At 51.0% G+C, this 16,280-nt stretch overlaps 1 protein-coding gene across 3 annotated transcripts in view; it reads left to right on the top strand.

The window, feature by feature from the left end:
• Positions 1-471: 471 nt before the first annotated feature.
• SLC24A3 (solute carrier family 24 member 3) overlaps positions 472-16,280 on the top strand; it is a 179,470-nt gene continuing 163,661 nt past the window's right edge. For 2 of the 3 annotated variants that reach the window (XM_074578692.1, XM_074578693.1), the window contains exon 1: positions 675-860. In XM_074578692.1, the coding sequence (XP_074434793.1) occupies positions 731-860 (130 nt within the window). In that variant the 5' untranslated portion in view covers positions 675-730. Of the gene's footprint in view, positions 597-674; positions 861-16,280 lie in introns of those variants that run through there. The other variant, XM_074578694.1, reaches the window with a different exon arrangement.

Genomic DNA, 16,280 nt, shown 5'->3' on the forward strand with positions numbered 1-16,280 from the left:
CTTAAAGACGGTAACAGCAGGTAAAGTTTTTAGCCCAGAAGGCGATGCTGGGAGTCCCCGTTTACCCCAGCATAGATAGGCGGGCTGAAGCGGGGGCTGCAGTCCCGGCGGTGGAAGGTCTGGTGTCGGTGGAAGGTCTGGCGGGGTTTGACGGGAGCACACCTGCAGAAGCCTGAGGCCAGGAGAAGGTCGACCCCCCCTCCCGGCGAACCACCGCGCGTTCCCACGGGCGCTGCCACCCGTGCCCGCCGCACGCAGGACCACCTCTGCCATCCCCACCTTCCCGAGGGAGACCCTGCGGCCGCCAGCCCCCTGCCACAGGGGAACCGCTGCGTCCCCCCCCCCGCCACCCCGCGGGGGTCTCGGAAGGCGGCGGGGCAGCTCGGCGACGGGCTGCTCCAGCTCTCCGCCCCCTCTCCGCCCAGGAAGCCGCCCCGGACGCTGGGCGGCGGGGAGGAGGAGGAGGGGGGGCCCGGGGCGGGGGGCGACCGGCCGGGAAGTTGGGGGCCCCCGCCGGCCCCATCCACCCTCTCCCCTCCCCTCCCCACCCCACCCCGCCTGGCCGCGCCCGCTGCCCGCGCCGCGCAGGGCGGTCGGTGGGTGGGTGGGTTCGGCCGGCGCGCAGGCGGCGGGGGGCGGGCGGGGGGCGGCGCTGACGGGCCCCGGGCTGGGCTCGGCGCGGCGCGGCGCGGCTCGGCTCGGCTCGGCTCGGAGGAGCGGAGCGGCCGCGATGGGCGCCTCGGCGGCGGCGTCGGCGTCGTCGGAGCAGCGGCGTCGGCGGTGCAGGCGGCGGGGGGAGCTGCTGCGGGGGCAGCTGGGCGCCCTGGCCGCCCTGGCCCTGCTGCTGGCCGGCCGCGGCGGTGAGTCTGCGCCGGGGGCCGCTCCGAGGGGCGGCGGGCAGGGCAGGGCGGGGGGCCGCGGCGGCGGCGGCGGGCGGGGCCACCTGCGCGGAGCCGGGGGCGACGGGGAAAGGGGGTGGCGAAGCCCACCGGGGGCTGGGGCGAGCCGGGGTCCTCCCCTCCCTGCTGCGGGGGTCCGCGTCGGGGCGGTGTGGGCTGGGGGGGGGGGGGGGGGCTGCGAGAGGAGAGGAGAAACTTTGCGGGAGCGGAGCGGGTCCCTGCGGACTGCTCCCCCCAACCGCGGGGTCCCCGCGGCGGGGCCGGGGCGCGCTGGGCTCCCCGCGGGTACCCACCCGCGGCCGTGGGCTCCCGGTAACCTGCGGGAAGGGGGCGGCCGCCCTGGCGGCGCGGGAGGGCTTCGGGGCAGTTTGAATGGGCTTCCCCGTGTGGCATTTTGAGAGGAAAAGGGTTTTCGGAAGGGTGACGCTGGGTCTCGGGTGCTGGGTGGCCGGCTGCTGCTTCGTTTCGCAGCCAGCTGTAGGAAGAGGGTGATAGGAAGCAATTTATATTTTGCATTGCAAATATGTGAGTGTAAGCAGAATTTACGCAAGGCTTATTTTCCTTTAAGTGAAGGAGAGCGTACCCCTCCGTGACTTGAATTTGCTTTTTAAATAAACAGACGTGTCTTAAGGGTTTCGCGGTGTCCAGCATGGTGTAAGGAATGCTCTGATGTTTAGGAAAGAGCACAAACACCAGCTAAGACTTGAACACAGTTTTTCTTATGGAGTGTTAACAGTGCTTGGATGCGTTTTTAAGATTTGGGACTTTAATGCCCTTACATTAATCACATTTTCTTTCTTTTTTTTTTTTTTTTTTTTAATACATGTTTTCTAAAAGTTATGCTTGTTTTTCATGAACGTGGTGATTGCTTCTGAGAAGTAAGGCCAGGAAAGACAGACATGAGCATCGTTGTAAGTAAACAGGGGTGTATGCATGTACTTAAGGATGTTTAAGTCTGCCCACACAGGATACGTGGATGTGTGACACTAATACCAGTCCTTCTTTTACACAAACTCCAAAGGCTGCCGGCGAGACGGTGCTCCCGCTGGTGTACTCTGCCTCTCGTGCCAGTGGGGCCAGACCTGTGCGCTCTCCTTGCTTTCTGTCGGTGGGAAACCAAGCCATCTCCGTGCTGTTCTCCAGTGGAGCAGACCGGCTGCTTGCCTTGGCCACACAATAAATTGTAGATTACATGGCAAAGGCAAATTTCAGACCTATTCTAAACGGTGCACAGAGCGCACTCTTCTCTCCGACAGGTAGCGTGGATTCCCATCCCGTGTTTGGCTTTCCTTCGACACGGTTTTTGTACTGATGTGGAAGGGAGCTCTGTCCGCTGAGTAAAGGTGGCACAAGCTGTAAAGGTCCTGCGGATAAATTTGTCTGTGCTTTGCTCGTATTGCCCAAAGTGTTGCCCAGCCGGCACTGCTAACTTTTGTCAGGGCTTTTGCCAATTTTGCTTCAGTTCAGGAGAGTGTCTCACGTTGTCTGTCATCAGAGTTAGCTTAAAATTAATCCGAGAGACGAGAAATAGTGTTTGGCGCAATAGACGTGGCACCCTGTGTGTCTGCTGCCGCGCAGAGCTGGGAGCGACAGTGAGAAGGATCGTTTCACAGGTGGAAATTTTCCACAGCGCCCACTGCCTCCGCTGCCTCTTCATGGGACCTAAGTGACTGGGCTCTCTTGGGAACCTCGCTTACAGCCAACAGCCTGACGCTGTCTGCATTTTTGTGTTGTGATTAGACGGGAGGCGGAAAGATGGGTTTCGATTTAGTGATTTTAAATCTTTTCCCCGTGTAAAAAATGTGTGGTTGAAGAACAAACGCAAACTTTTGACTCGACTGCAGTGCCTTTATATCGAATGGCCTCCCTGGTTGGGTGGCAGGAGGCGGCAGCCTTACCCTACGCTTGCAGAGCAGTTTTTACTAGCAAGGGAATGTGGTATTTGGAGTAAAGAATGGGGGGCTTTGCCTGAGCAGCATGCGTGGCTGGTGCGCAGCTCTCGCGTCCTTGATGCCAGTGAGACCGACGGTGGTATAAAGCTGGGCACAGGCTTCATTGGGGTGGAGACGCTGGAGCAATTGCTGCTCCTGTAGAGCCTTTGCATCGAGGTGCGATCTAGCCCAGCGACCCTAGGCTTTCACCTTTTTAGATAGTACGTTTTAGCTTTCAGTGCTGCTGTTTTTCTTGGACAGTCCCCTTCCCCTCAGCCACTGTCTCTTCCAGGACCTGGATCCGGAGATGCATGGCTTTTTGAGTCATGGGTGACCTCTATTTGCAGAGGGGTGCGAGATGCCAAAGCCTCATTCAGAAGGTGTATGTACTTGCATCTACCTGCAAGAAATAGGCCGGAGCTCTCCCTGAAGAGGCAGGTAACCACAGTGTTTTAATTGATGAACCGTTTGTACTGGGCGACTACCTGGAGGATAGGGCACAAGATCTGGGTTTCTGTTCTGCTGTCTCCCGCTGCTTTTCTGGGTGACTTAATCTCTCCATGTCTCTTTTGGCTGGATCTCTAAAATGAGGCCTCCTTTTCAAGTTTCTTTGAGATCTCCCGACGCTAAATGATGTGTAATAACAAAGTGTTATATAGCATTATACTGTTTATGTGGAGGTCATTCCAAAAATCTTTATATTCTACAAGGCTCAGGCTTTCAGAAATGGATACAGTGCAAATTGAGAAGAAATCCAAGCTCCCAAAGTTCATCCGGGCAGTGAATGTACAGCTGGGGTGCCTCTTTCTCTCTTCTAGTCCGTGGTTGTGCTCTGACATCGAGGAAGTCACGCTGGTAAATAAGAGGTGTAACTGAGATCAAACACAGCTCTGCAGACCAGCAATACAGCTGCTGACCGCTGGACTGCCGTATGCTTTTCAGTCTGCTGAAGGGGACTGCAGGTGAAGGAAAGTTATAGAAATATCTCGTTAACTTGAATAGTGTGAGTTGCTTCCAAAACTCTACCTGACTCTGCCATCCATGCAGAAAGAGCCGAAAAAGGCATGAAGTTTTCTTTTTTGTTTTTTTTTTTTTTTCTGCCGCCGTCAGTCTGACTCGTAAATCCTCTGTTGTATACAGAGAGGGAGGGGTGGATGGGAGAGACTCCTTCATTATACGAGACCATCTTCCAAACTCTGATGATTCAGGTTTTTCAAGGGAGGCTTCTGAGTCAGGCCTTTTACCAGTTTGCTGTCGTGGACAGGAAAAAATAGCAGGGGCATCAGTCAGTGGGATTTTTCTTTTCTTCTTTCTGTGTGCTTGTGTTTTTGGCAGGATGGTAAGGAAAAGCTGTGTCTGATTCTGCAGCCCTTACTCATGGGGATGGGCACATCCAAGCGAATGGAGTTGCCTGCGTGATTCAAGCATGGAAGATTTGGGTTGCTTTTAAGTCTTGTTCTAACTTGACGGGAGTGAAGTATTCAGAATGGTGGAGCGAGGCCTGCCAGATGCGTTTTGACTAACTCTGAGACTTACTCCAAATCCAAAGCTCGGGTTGTTTTGACAGGACTGGTAGGTGCCCCGTTCCCCTTGTGGGCTGCGAGGGGCTGGGAGCATCCATGTCACGGTAACAGACTTACAGAAAGCCTCTAAGCCATCCTGGGTAGCATGATGGGAGATGGGGAGTAAAGATCTCAGCGTGGCCGCCTTCCACCCCCACGTTAGTTGAAGGAGCTCGCAAGACTGGAATGACCCATGTAGGCTGTTTCCTCCTGACCGCTTTGTCACGGGCCCTGCCTCAAAGGGCTTTTCCTTACAGATCTCCTTACTGCCAAAACAGCATTGAAGAGCCTTGGTGTGACAGATCCTGGTCCTCTAGCTGGGAATTAAGCGAAAACTCCCTGATTTCGTTTGAGTGTTTTGGTTTGCGCAAACCAAGAAACCCAAACCGAACTTTAGAGGTCATGCAATGAAAGCACAAAAGCAGTTGTTTTCCTCACCTCTTCAGTGAAGCGTAATCCTAGCTTCAGTGAGAGTAATCCTAGCCCAGATGTAATGCTGTAATCGTTGGACCCCTGGATATGGGAATTTACCCTCATAAACTAGGGAGAGGCATCAGGCCAGAGCATGGTATGTGACCTCTTTGGCAGGGAGCTTGTTTGGCCTTGCAGGAAATGACTTGTTCATTTACTTAGTACGTGTTCAAGGTCCTGCACCAACAGCCGACAGAGATTGAGGTGTTCTATCGAGCAGCTCACAGCTCGGGGAGCGGCAGGGACGCGGCTGTGCTCGGAAGGGGCATGGGGGGACGTGCTTAAAGATGTGCTTCGCTTTCAGCGTTTGCTTGCGGTAGTGACACCTGGCTGCGAATCCGTGCTTGCTTCGGGGTCTCCCTGAAGGAACTGCCTTAAAAACATCCAAATCTCCGTACCTGCCAGTATTTGGAGTCCGCTTAATTAAAACGTTCTGGAAGTGCCGGGATGTGTGTGCCAGGCTGGTCAGCTTGCCAAAGTCGGGTGCCTGAGGTAAACTCCATCACGCCACCTAAAATCGCAGGATCTCGGTCCTCGGGATGTGGGTGCAGGATGCTTGGGAGTTCAGCTTCAGCGGGGCATGCAGGCAAAACGCTGCTAGCCTCCCCGGCTGCTCATGAACAGGGCAAAGGCAAGGCTGTGAGACGGTGAACAGCAGGAAAACAACAGTCCGTATTTCTATAGTGCCTGTTAAGGGAAGGTAGGCTTGTGGCTCGACGTCTGCCTATGCTGGTCTAACTGTAAATGCTCTGTCCTCCCCTGTCTGCTGCTTGTGGCTGCTCCTTCCCCCTTTGCGTCCTTTCGCACGGGGTCTGGCATTTTGGTGTCCCTTAGCTGAGTCTTTTCAGCAAGCTGACCCAGCAGAAAACTAGCCCAGGATAAAGAAAGGAAGTTTTCTGCCGAATTAGCGCACTAAAACGACTCAGTGAGGGGTCTTAACAAGCCACGGCTGAACATAGAGCCCTTGGGTGGTGGCCGCGGTCAGAATGGCAGAGCTTATGGTAAGGTGGGCATGGTTTGTTGGTTTTGTCTAAGCCCTTTTTTAGTAGTTCCCTCCTGCTGTTAAACTTAAATGGTCCTTCATGTTGAGAAGGCTGGCTGGTCACACTGTCCATTTTTGGTCAAAGATCCTCAAAAGGAAAGGCTTGGTTGGGCCTGTCCTATACTCATACGGCAGGTACACATGTCTGTAGCCTCCTGGGAGTGGGACTATGGGAAAAAAAACGTCTGTCCTGGGATGGGAGAGGGTCATTGAGGAGATCAGCAGCCAGCCCTGTGACTGGAAAACTCCCCTCACCCCTGGAGCTGACCCTGCTTCTAAGTGTTAGTCTGCCCCAGGGCATTTTTCTCTGTTTTGTTTCTGTTCTTCTCTCTTTAAATTGATGGCAACTCCATGGTAGCTGGAAAAATAATCTCTTTTTTTTTTTTTTTTCCCCTTCTGTTTTCTGTGCCTTTGGAGCGGTTTAAGTTACCCTTTCTGGCTTTCCTGTCCACAAGGAAGCATAGAAAATTTAGTTTTCGTAGAGCCTTCCCTAAGACGAGACTTGAAGAAAAGAGCCAGGTCTCGTGAAACCTGTCACTGAAAACTTGGGAGTTTTGTTTTTTTTCAAATGAAAACCACATGGTGTTTGTGGAGCATAGAGCCCGAGGGATGCATCTTGTTCCCGCCATTGCTTAGAAGCCAGTGCAACTTCTTCAGGCAATTTCTGCAAAAACGCAGGTTTCTTCTGCAGGCACAGCGATTGCCATGCTGCCGTGGGAGCCGCGTCTCGCTGCCGCGGGCGGTGCTTTCCCACCTCTTCTGGGGCACACCGCTTGCTTGTTACAGCCGGCAACCAGGCAGGTGAGTTGCAGTGGTGCATTTTTTGGGAGGGGGGGGGGAAAAAAGTGTGTTTGATTTTTATTTTTTTTCCCCAGCCTTGTCTTCCATGCCCTTCCCTAGACGAGTCTTTAAGCATGGGATTTAGAAAGCACTAGGGATTTTCAAAAAGCTTTGTTCTGCTCTAGGTTTTACCTTGAATATCGCCAAGAGCTGTTGGTAACCTCATCCTAATTTTTTTCCGCTGCTGTGGCTTTATGGGAAGAAGCAGTGGGCATGCCCTGGTGCGGGCAGGATGTTTGTAGTCCTGCTACTTTAATCATCACGTCCTGTAGACATGCGCTCCGAAGCCTAAGGTTACACAGTGAGTAAACCTTTGTGGCCCCGTCTACAGCGAAGCTGCATTGCTTACAGCATCAAAGGGAAATCCTGTGAAAATGAAAGCAGTAAATGTGTGTAATTTGCAGCTCGTGAACGGATTCTTGGCTTCCCCCTAAAGGGATGAAGGTGTTTTACCTCCGCCTCTGTGGAATCCTTGCTGGACTGTCAGACTCTCCTCCAGCTCCGAACAGCCTGTCCCTGCGTTATTTACTGCCAAGGGTGTCCTGACTCAGGATTTTGCAGTTAGCTACTTGAAACCCCTAAGGGGCAGTTCCATCTCCCTTTATCTTGTCTCCCAGCAGAGTTTACATTATCTTTTCTTGCATCGTCTTCCACGGAAGGTCAAGTCTCCCCAGCAGTCGGAAAAAGTGCCTGTTCAGGTGAGACTTTATTTCTGATTTTGTCAGCTTGGAAACTGAAGGCAATGGAGCTACCTTGATATGGAGATTGCCATGGGATGAGCCCACTGCACCTGGGGATTTTGGAGGGTGTTGAGGCCTCCATCGCTTTGGCAATGGAGCCAGCTACATCCAAGGAGTGTCTGTATGTCCGTAAGACGTTAAATATGTGGGGTTAATGTGTTTGTACAATAGCGCGGCTGGATTTCAGTTTAACACTCAGATTAAAAAAAAAAAAGGTACAATCTGTAGATGCTAAGCTTTTCTTTAGGAGCAGGCTGAGAAGACTCTGGAAATGAGGGGATTTCTCAGTGTGATTGCTGGGAGGTAAGGAAGGAAAGGGAGCAGGACGGGATGTTGCATCCGGCAACAGGGGCTGATGAATAGAAGCCCACAGCAACTGGAGACAACCCCAGACTGGATTAAAAGCTGAAGCTTGATGTGGACTGAAGATGTTTAAGCTGAATTTTTCTGGCGGTATCCCTGATACTAGGAGCACTGCACAAGGGCTCCAGGGAGAAGTCCTGGATCTTTTTCTTCTGAAAAAAGGGAGGTGTTGAAGAGGAGTCCAGATGTGGTATCCAGGGAGAAGGCTGTATGGGACAGCACTTGCTGGGACTTTGTTTGCCTTTTATGGACTTTTTTGGCTAACAGGGACTGCTGAAGAGGTGGGATTGAATGTCATCTGCCTATAAGCCTTGCCTGCGGGAAGCAGATGGTCCCCAAGTCCTGCCTGGGACCTGGCAACTGCCTGCAGGCCGAGAGGAGAGGGGAGTGGGTGCATGTCTCCTGTCGTACCTCCTGCCCCACGCCGTCCTCTCGCTCGGCTCCGCGGGCTGCCTTTGGCAGGCCGGCTTGTGGATTCCGTGTCGGTGGGTGTGAGCGCGCGTGTGGAGAAGGGGATATACCTTTCATCGAGGAAAAACGCTCTTATGCACAAGGGAGTGTCAAAACTGGTTTGGAGGCACAGATTTTGTTGTTTTGAGACATTCCTTTGCCGAGCCGTGAGCTGAGCAGCTGTGCTAAGTGGCCGAGATTCACGGTCTGGTCTGACCTTTCTATACCTCCAGTAGTGTGTGTGGTACTTTGGCCAACAGCCATGTTTGTGTGTCCATAGGCAGTTGGGCCATGATCCAGGGGGCAAGAGCTTTACTCGTGGTCCGTGAAGTAATGCAGTTGACTTCAAGTGGGCTCGTGTGTGTACAAGGTTAAGCAGATCCTCCCTCACTCAAGCCGTTCCTCAATCCACTACCTTTTCGGAGGAAATGAGGCAAGTAAACGTGTCCTCAAATTACAAAGTAGGGAAACGGCGATATCAGAGGAGTTTTGTGGGGCTCTCCTGGCACAGGAATGGCAGAGCCCCAGACGGAGTGCAGGCCAGCAGGTGGGTTTGTGCATCAGTCCGTGGCGTACTGACATGTCCTTACGGATCAACACCAGGAAGACTCTTGTGGCCCCATGACGGCTGAGGGACGAAAAGTGCGCAGCCAAGGCGTTCTCTGTAAGCGCAGTAGATCTCATCTGTTGCGGCGGTGGAAGAGGAGAAAGACGGGCTTGGATGGTGCTGAGTGTGCTCTTCTACAGAAAACCATGGGATGCCAGGGCTCGTCCTCAGTGTTCGCTCCTGCAGCAGGCATCGCCTATCAAATGAGAGCTGCAAGCAAATTCTAATAGCTCAATTAGGAAAGAGCCTGCTAAAGTCCAGGAAAAAAATCTTTTTTGATATGCAAGCCAAAAACATGCTAACTGAACTACAAACAACTGAAGGGTCTGCTGTTAAAATAATTCTCATTCAGAGATAGACTTGGCTGGGGTTTTTTTCCCTAAGATGGCCAGAACATCCTGTAACATAAAGCAGGAGGAGAAACGAGCCTTACATGGACATTCCTTTCTCTTCTGAGAAGATCTGCCTTCTAATTCTCAGTGCACCTCCTTGTGCTAGTCAGTTTGTATTTTGTTGCCAGCTCACAGGGAGGACGGGAGAGAAACTTTTTAAAATGAACATTACACGCACCGATACGATGCAACGGTTCACTTTAGGGGGAAAGAGGAACATAAACCATTTCAATTGACGTTACACAGAATGATGCGAACTAAAAGGCTCACAGCATTTGATTTCTGCTGTTAAAAATGAGTAGGTATGTATCGTGTGCAACTCCACAGTGTGGTGACGAGTAGAAGAGAGTTGTTAATCACTTTGCTTTCATCTTCAGTCAGTTCCATGCAGTACCGGAGCTGGTGAGGATTCCGGCCGTGATCCTGCTTGACATAATACGTTCTGCTCCCTTCTCTGCAGAAGGATGCCGTGGTGCTGCTGCAGGGCAGCAGACGGATGAGGATGGACCGAGGGTGCCGTAGAGCCCTGCGCACAGCAGCCTTACCAGACTGCACAGCGGGAGGAGATCTCGGTGACGGGGTGGCACGAAGTCCTCCCAGGGATGTAGGCTGCTGGACAGCTGGGTGGAGCGGTGGGTCCCTTGGTGTAACCAACATACGGTACCATGGTTAAGATCTTTTGACTGAGCACAGGTCGCCTCTCACGTCTGGGTGAGCAGAGACAGTCCTGCCACAATACCGAGTGTACTGCCTAGTGCTGGGGTTCTCAGAAGCCCTGTTGTGAGAACTGAGCTAAAAAGACCCTGGTCCCAAGGAGCTTCCAACCCAGGCGACTGGCTTATGTAGCTTGCTGTTGATAACGCTTGTTCAACAGGTTACATCCATTGTGCTCATGGCAAGGTATTGCCTGATGTGGACTCCTCCTCGGAAAGCAGTATCATTGGAGGACAGGGGGAGGAGAAGAGGTGATATTTAAAAAAAAAAAAACAAAAAACAAAAACCCCAAACCTTAAGTAAGTTTTACTGCAGACTACAAAGTAAAATAAATTACGAGTTTCGTGTTCTTTGGATTTGTTCTTGCACTAAATCAGAGGAGGCAACCAATGAAGCTTGTTCAGAAGTGGAGGTGTTTTCCAAGAACATAACTGAGTAATGGAGAAGCTTCTTGAGTCAAAAAGCAATCCAAAGAGAGATTGCAGGAGTGCTGTCTTGCTGTTGCTCGCTGCTGTGAGACAGCCAGTGGGGAAGGTCTACGGACCCACGAGAGCTCAGGAGCCATCGTCATATAGACTGTAGTTGGTGTTGCACCTCCCAGTGGGGTTTGGCCTGCAGGGACAGAGCTGATGCTGCATCTGGGGTGAAGGACATCTGTAAGAGGCCTTGAGAGGTACTTTCCTAAACATTCATCCTGGGAATGAGTGGCTGTGTGCCTGAGGTCTCCTGCTTCCAGGGCATCGGACCAAATTGTGGGCAGCGCATGATTGGGTGTGGTGGATCCGCTGAAGCAATGTGACCTCCTGGTTGCCCTTCCTGTCCCAGATCTCACAGGCGTCAGGTGTTTGGTCAGATAAAATAGATTTTTTTGTGGGTCACAACGCCCCAGGCTGGTTGGTGTCAGAAGAGACCAAGGAGGAGCCGCGTGTGGCTACATGTCTGGCTCGATGGGCCTCGACAGCCCGTGCCCTGTCCCGCTGTACAAGCAGGGGACCCGGATTGTGCTGGGGAGGACGGCTGGAGATCCGGCTGGACTGCAGGCACAGATCAGGACCTGGTGTGGTGAGGGTGAGCAGGGACAGGGACAGCCCAGGAGTGGCGATGTAGGTCTGAGGGTCACGTTGGTGTGTGTTACCCATGGAGGTAAATCAACCTTGACGTGGGAAACTTTGCCCTGGTTCTGCTACGGAAGAAAGGTTTTCTCAGACAAGGTGGTTCCTTGGTAGGGTTGGTCTTGATGAAGGAATTAGTTCTTTTTTATCTTCATTTAGATCCTGTCTAGAGTTTTCCAGTCTTAGGAGCTTCCTGTGATGGAAAGCACAAGATCTGTTGACTCCTAAGCCCCTCCTGAAATCCAGCCTTCCTGCAAGGGGAGGGTATCAGGTGTTCGGCTTCTCAGTGTGATGGAGAAGCACTCCGACATGCCACTGGTGATGAAAGCAAGTTGAGAGAGAAATTTGAGAAGATTTTGGAAAGATAATGAAACTTAAAAGGAGAAGAATGAAAAAAAGTATGGGTCACCACCCATTACTGTGTGCTAAAGTTAAAATCCCTAGGGATTTTGCATCAGCTAACGCATAACAGACTGTAAAATGAAACGACGGCATTGGTGGTTTTGTTTTTAAAGCCTTGCTTATAAGGCTATTTTCAAAAAAAAAAAAAAAAGGCTTTTTGTTTAATTTTAGTGAAAACCAGGTATTTTCCAAGGGAAGGACGAGTCACGTTGGTCCCACTACCTGTCACTTAGGTGCATGTTTCCGAAGCATCTGAGGGGCAGGGCTGTGTGCCGGTTGGCCGTGCTGTTTGGATAGGGAGGCCGAGGACTGGAGTCTCAAATTGTTTAAATTGACTTTGGTGGCACGGTGCCAGCTGACACCAGCTGAGAATCTGGACAGAACAACTTGTCCAAGGTCACCTCGCGGGCTAATAGCAGAGCGGTGAATTAAACCCGGGTCTGCAGAGTCTCACTTCAGGGTAAATAAAGAATGCATACCGCTTCTTGGAGGGTCCTGCCGTTCTTAAAGCCTTATAAAGAAAGGACAGCGTCAAACACTTGATTCTGGTATGATGTGGAGTGCTACCCTTTTGTGCCAGGATCTCTGGTTAAAAATAGAAACTTCTTTTTTTTTTTTTTTCTATAGTACTATTTATTTCCTTAAAATACTTTGGGAAGTTACAGTTTGGGATTTTACTAGAAAGATGCCCTTCCTCTGTGTGAGCGAGGGACTGAGTTGAGCCAAGGCAGGCGTGTTCCTCAGAGGAGGAAGGCTGAGGTGCTGCTGCGCTTCCTGTGACTAGTACCTGTTTGGGCTTGTGTCTGTCTTTATCAGCAGGTAGGGAAACATTCCCCAGGTGAAAAGAGTAAGAGCGTAGCGAGGAGTTTGGACAGGGATGACATTCGCATCATCTGCTTGTAGGGACAGGCTGCCTTTTCAGAGATCTGCAAAGGAGCCTCTACAAGCTTCAGTCAAGGCTTAGTACGGAAACTCTCCTTCGAAATCTTTCAGAAAGTTCATATGCTAATGTCACCCTGAGAGTACGTTTAGGAGCTGCTCTAAAATCCGTTGAAGCCGCTGATGGTTTTCTATATTGATTTCAAGGGTGATAAAGGAGGGATTCTTCCTATTCTTCAAGTCCTCACCTGGTTTTGGAATGGGGTCTTCATTAAATTCTTTTCAAGGATGGGCATGACATGTTTCTTCTCTGCTTTCCGTGTTTCTGAATATTGAGTTGGCATCGTAGACCATTATCTTCCTTGTACTGTTTTCTCCATGGTGGGGAAAGGGAAAGATCAGAAAAGACGGGGCCGTTCTAGCTTTGGCCACCTGGAGTTATTCCTTAAGGTCTGTTTGGTCAGGCTTGCATCAGTGGTTTGCAGCGTACCTCTACACCAGCGCACCATTTCCCTCTCCCTCCCTTGCTTAGAGGCTCCCTGTGTGAAGCAGATGTTTACAGGTCCAAGCTGGACTCGTACCACTCTGAGAGCCCTTAGAGCATCTGACGCGTGATGCCCGCTGTGCCCCTGAGGCAGAGCAGAGGGAACCTGTTCCCAGCTCGGACACCGAACCCCTGGGGGATTAGGAAAGTGCTTTACTGAGTTGTCATGCCTTGGTTCAAGAGCTGACCCACGTGCTCAGCATCAGAGAACTTGTGATCGCTCTGTTTGACCGGAAGACAGACTCCTCTCAAGTGTGAGATTTCCCAGGGTGGATGCTAAACATAGGAATTAGTTCTGGTAAGCCAGTAAAGTTGCACAAAATATGACAGGCTGAGAGAGTTGGGGTTGTTCAGCCTGGAGAAGAGAAGGCTCCAGGGTGACTTCCAGTACCTAAAGGGGGGCTACAGAAAAGCTGGAGAGAGACTTTTCATACGGGCATGTAGTGATAGGACAAGGCGTAATGGCTTTAAACTGGAAGAGTGTAGGTTTAGATTAGATATGGGGAAGAAACTTTTCACTCTGAGGGTGGTGAGGCACTGGAAGAGGTTGGCCAGGGCAGTTGTGCCTGCCCCATCCCTGGAAGTGTTCAAGGCCAGGCTGGATGGGGCTTTGAGCAGCCTGGTCTAGTGGGAGGTGTCTCTGCCCAGGGCAGGGGGGCTGGAACTGGATGGTCTTTGAGGTCGCTTCCAACCCAGTCATTCTATGATTCTATGAGCGTTAATGATGATTGTATTTTTTCCTGTACGTTACCAGGACTCTTCAGAAAAGAGCTGAAACTAGTGTTTCCAGAGTCACAGAGTGTGTTTCCTACAGGAGCTGAAATCTAGGGATTTACGAGGTGCTTCCTCGCTGCGTCTAGAGATTCTTTTCTTTTTTTCTCCCCCCTTCCCCCCCCCCGCCCCGAACCTGGAAAAGTTTTTTCAGTAACCATCGTGTTGGTATGGATGTGGGAGAGAGAATAGGAGGACTGCATTAAAACGTAAGGTCTGCCAGCAGAGATGCACAGCCTGGAACAGCCCGGTTCTTGCTGGAGGGAGTCCCACAGCTAATTTCCTCATGTGGGACTGTGAAAAGTGACCCTAATGGTACAAAGCGGAATGAGACAAGCGGGACGCTAGGCACGTTCTCCCTGTTACACTGCGCACATCCTCCCCAGAGGCAGCAGGGAGCTGGCACCCAAGCACTAAGGAGAGTAAGGAGAGGTTGGACTTAACAGCCAAATCTGTCTGCAGGAGTGAAGGGCTAGCTCTCAGCTGGAGGAGGAAAGGACAAGGGACAACCTGAGATGGCTCAGTGGTGACACCTGTTGACTGGGAAAATGGCTCTGCCGGTGATCTGAGGTTAGGAGGGCTGTGGGAGGCAGGAAAACCCAAGGTATGTTGGTGTAGTAAGCCTTGGCTTGTATCATCAGTGTGAAAGAGAATAGAGGAGGCAGCATCTAGTGGTGCAGTTTTATTAGAAGAACCTGTCACGGGAGGGATGCTGCAGCAGGACGCATCTTACTTTTTACAGGCAGACGAAGCTGGCACTTTTACTGCGGCTGATTAAAATGTGCCTGTCTCCACGTCTGTCATTACCGTGGCTGGTGGGCTTTGTCCCTCACTTTTCTGATGACTAGAATTATTTCTAGGTATCTTTACTTCTAATAAATAGAAGAGAGAGATGTCCTGGGGCTTCTGTATGTATTTGTCTGTAATTAAGGTAGGATTAATTGCTTAAAATTGTTTTTAAGGGCCTGTTATGAGATCAGCAGATAGGAGCATGGGATAAAATACATAATGAATACATTATGTTATAAATAATGGACACAGCCAGTGCACAGGCATCCCTGAAAGGTAATAGCTCTTTCAATATTTAATTAAGTGGGTACCGTAGGGAAAACACTCTATGTCACTAAGGTAATTTTCAACCTGGCTAAGCCACGCATAGATCGGTCTGAATGAGGGCAGAAACCTGCCTGCAGCTGGGACCCTTGGTAGGCACAGTTCATGGGAATCGTAGGGAAATGTTCGTCGGCTGGAGAACCAGCGAGAAGGGATAATGTTGAGGGTTGATGGAGGGGAGGTGCTGATGGGACCTGGAAATTTGTTGCAACTAGTGCTTTGCTGATTTTCTTATGGCAGACTTCCCGATCTGGCAGCATAGGAAGCCTTGTGCTTCTGTCCACTTTGTAGAAGAACCAGGCTTTCCAAGAGGACGCTTGATGCGTGTTCTCTCCATCCCTTGGAGCCTGTTTGCCTGCAGCTAGCTTGTGGCAGCTCCGGACCAGATCCACTTGCTGGCCAGTGGCGGAGAACAGGGTCGAGTGTAGGACCACGAGCACCTCCAAACATCTGAAACGCTCTGTGTGGGGTGCAAACCTTCACAGCCTTTCCTGAGCTCCTCGTTGTGTTGGGTTTTCGGTTTTTTTGGGGGGTTTTTGGGTTGTGTTTTTTTTTTCCTGTGGCTCTTGCTATCCAGTGTTAATTTTAGCCCCGTGCACAGGCAACGAAAGAGATGCATTAGTGCAGGGAGTTCAGTTTTGTAGGGAAGAAGGCACAGCGTCAATTATGAGTCCCACGGCTGCCCTTCAGCATGTTCTTATTGGTGATAAAAGTTGAGTCTCATGGGTTTTCTGAACAGATACAAAAAAAAAAAACCCATTTAATTATGTTTTATCCCCTGTTCTTACACTGGCTGCACTGCAATTTTGCCTGTGCCAGTGTAGCAGGTGGTTAAACGAGACGCCTTAGCGCAAGGCCTGGGAGATTTGTGAGGGTTGCAGCAGTCCAGCCTGCCCTGGTCTTTCGGGGGGGGTTCCCTGCTTTGTATTCCCTTGTCTGGCTATCGGTGAGTTTTCCTGAATTTCACAGCACATAAAGAGAGCTTTCAGGGAGTGAATCCAGATTCGGTATAGTAGAGCAGAGTTAAATATCAGAGACGATGTATTCTCTGGGGCTGAGACTCTGTCTCCCTGTTGCAAAGTGCCTAGCGTGTTTCCAGCACTATGGAAGCAGTAAATAATAACGATTAAACAAATAACAGTTGCGGATTTATGTAGTGTTGTTGCAGAGAAACACAAGGGGAAAAGAGTTGTAAGGCAAAGGGAAGGGAGGAATAGTCTTTTAACTTGAAAAACATGTTTGGATTGAAATCGGACACAAAAGCTCCCTTTTCCCTCTTGCTTGTTTATTTTTTGCAAGGTCCATTTTTTCTTAATCTTTTGTGGAGAAAAGCATGGAAAAAAACCCCTCTTCTGCTCTTTTGTGATGGCTCCCCTATCATCGGAGCACTCTGGTGTTTAGATACCAGACTGGGAGGCAGGGTCTATGATAGTCTCTCTCTCTCTTTT

This window comes from Larus michahellis, chromosome 3, assembly GCF_964199755.1.
Source record: "Larus michahellis chromosome 3, bLarMic1.1, whole genome shotgun sequence".
Classification (NCBI taxonomy): domain Eukaryota; kingdom Metazoa; phylum Chordata; class Aves; order Charadriiformes; family Laridae; genus Larus; species Larus michahellis.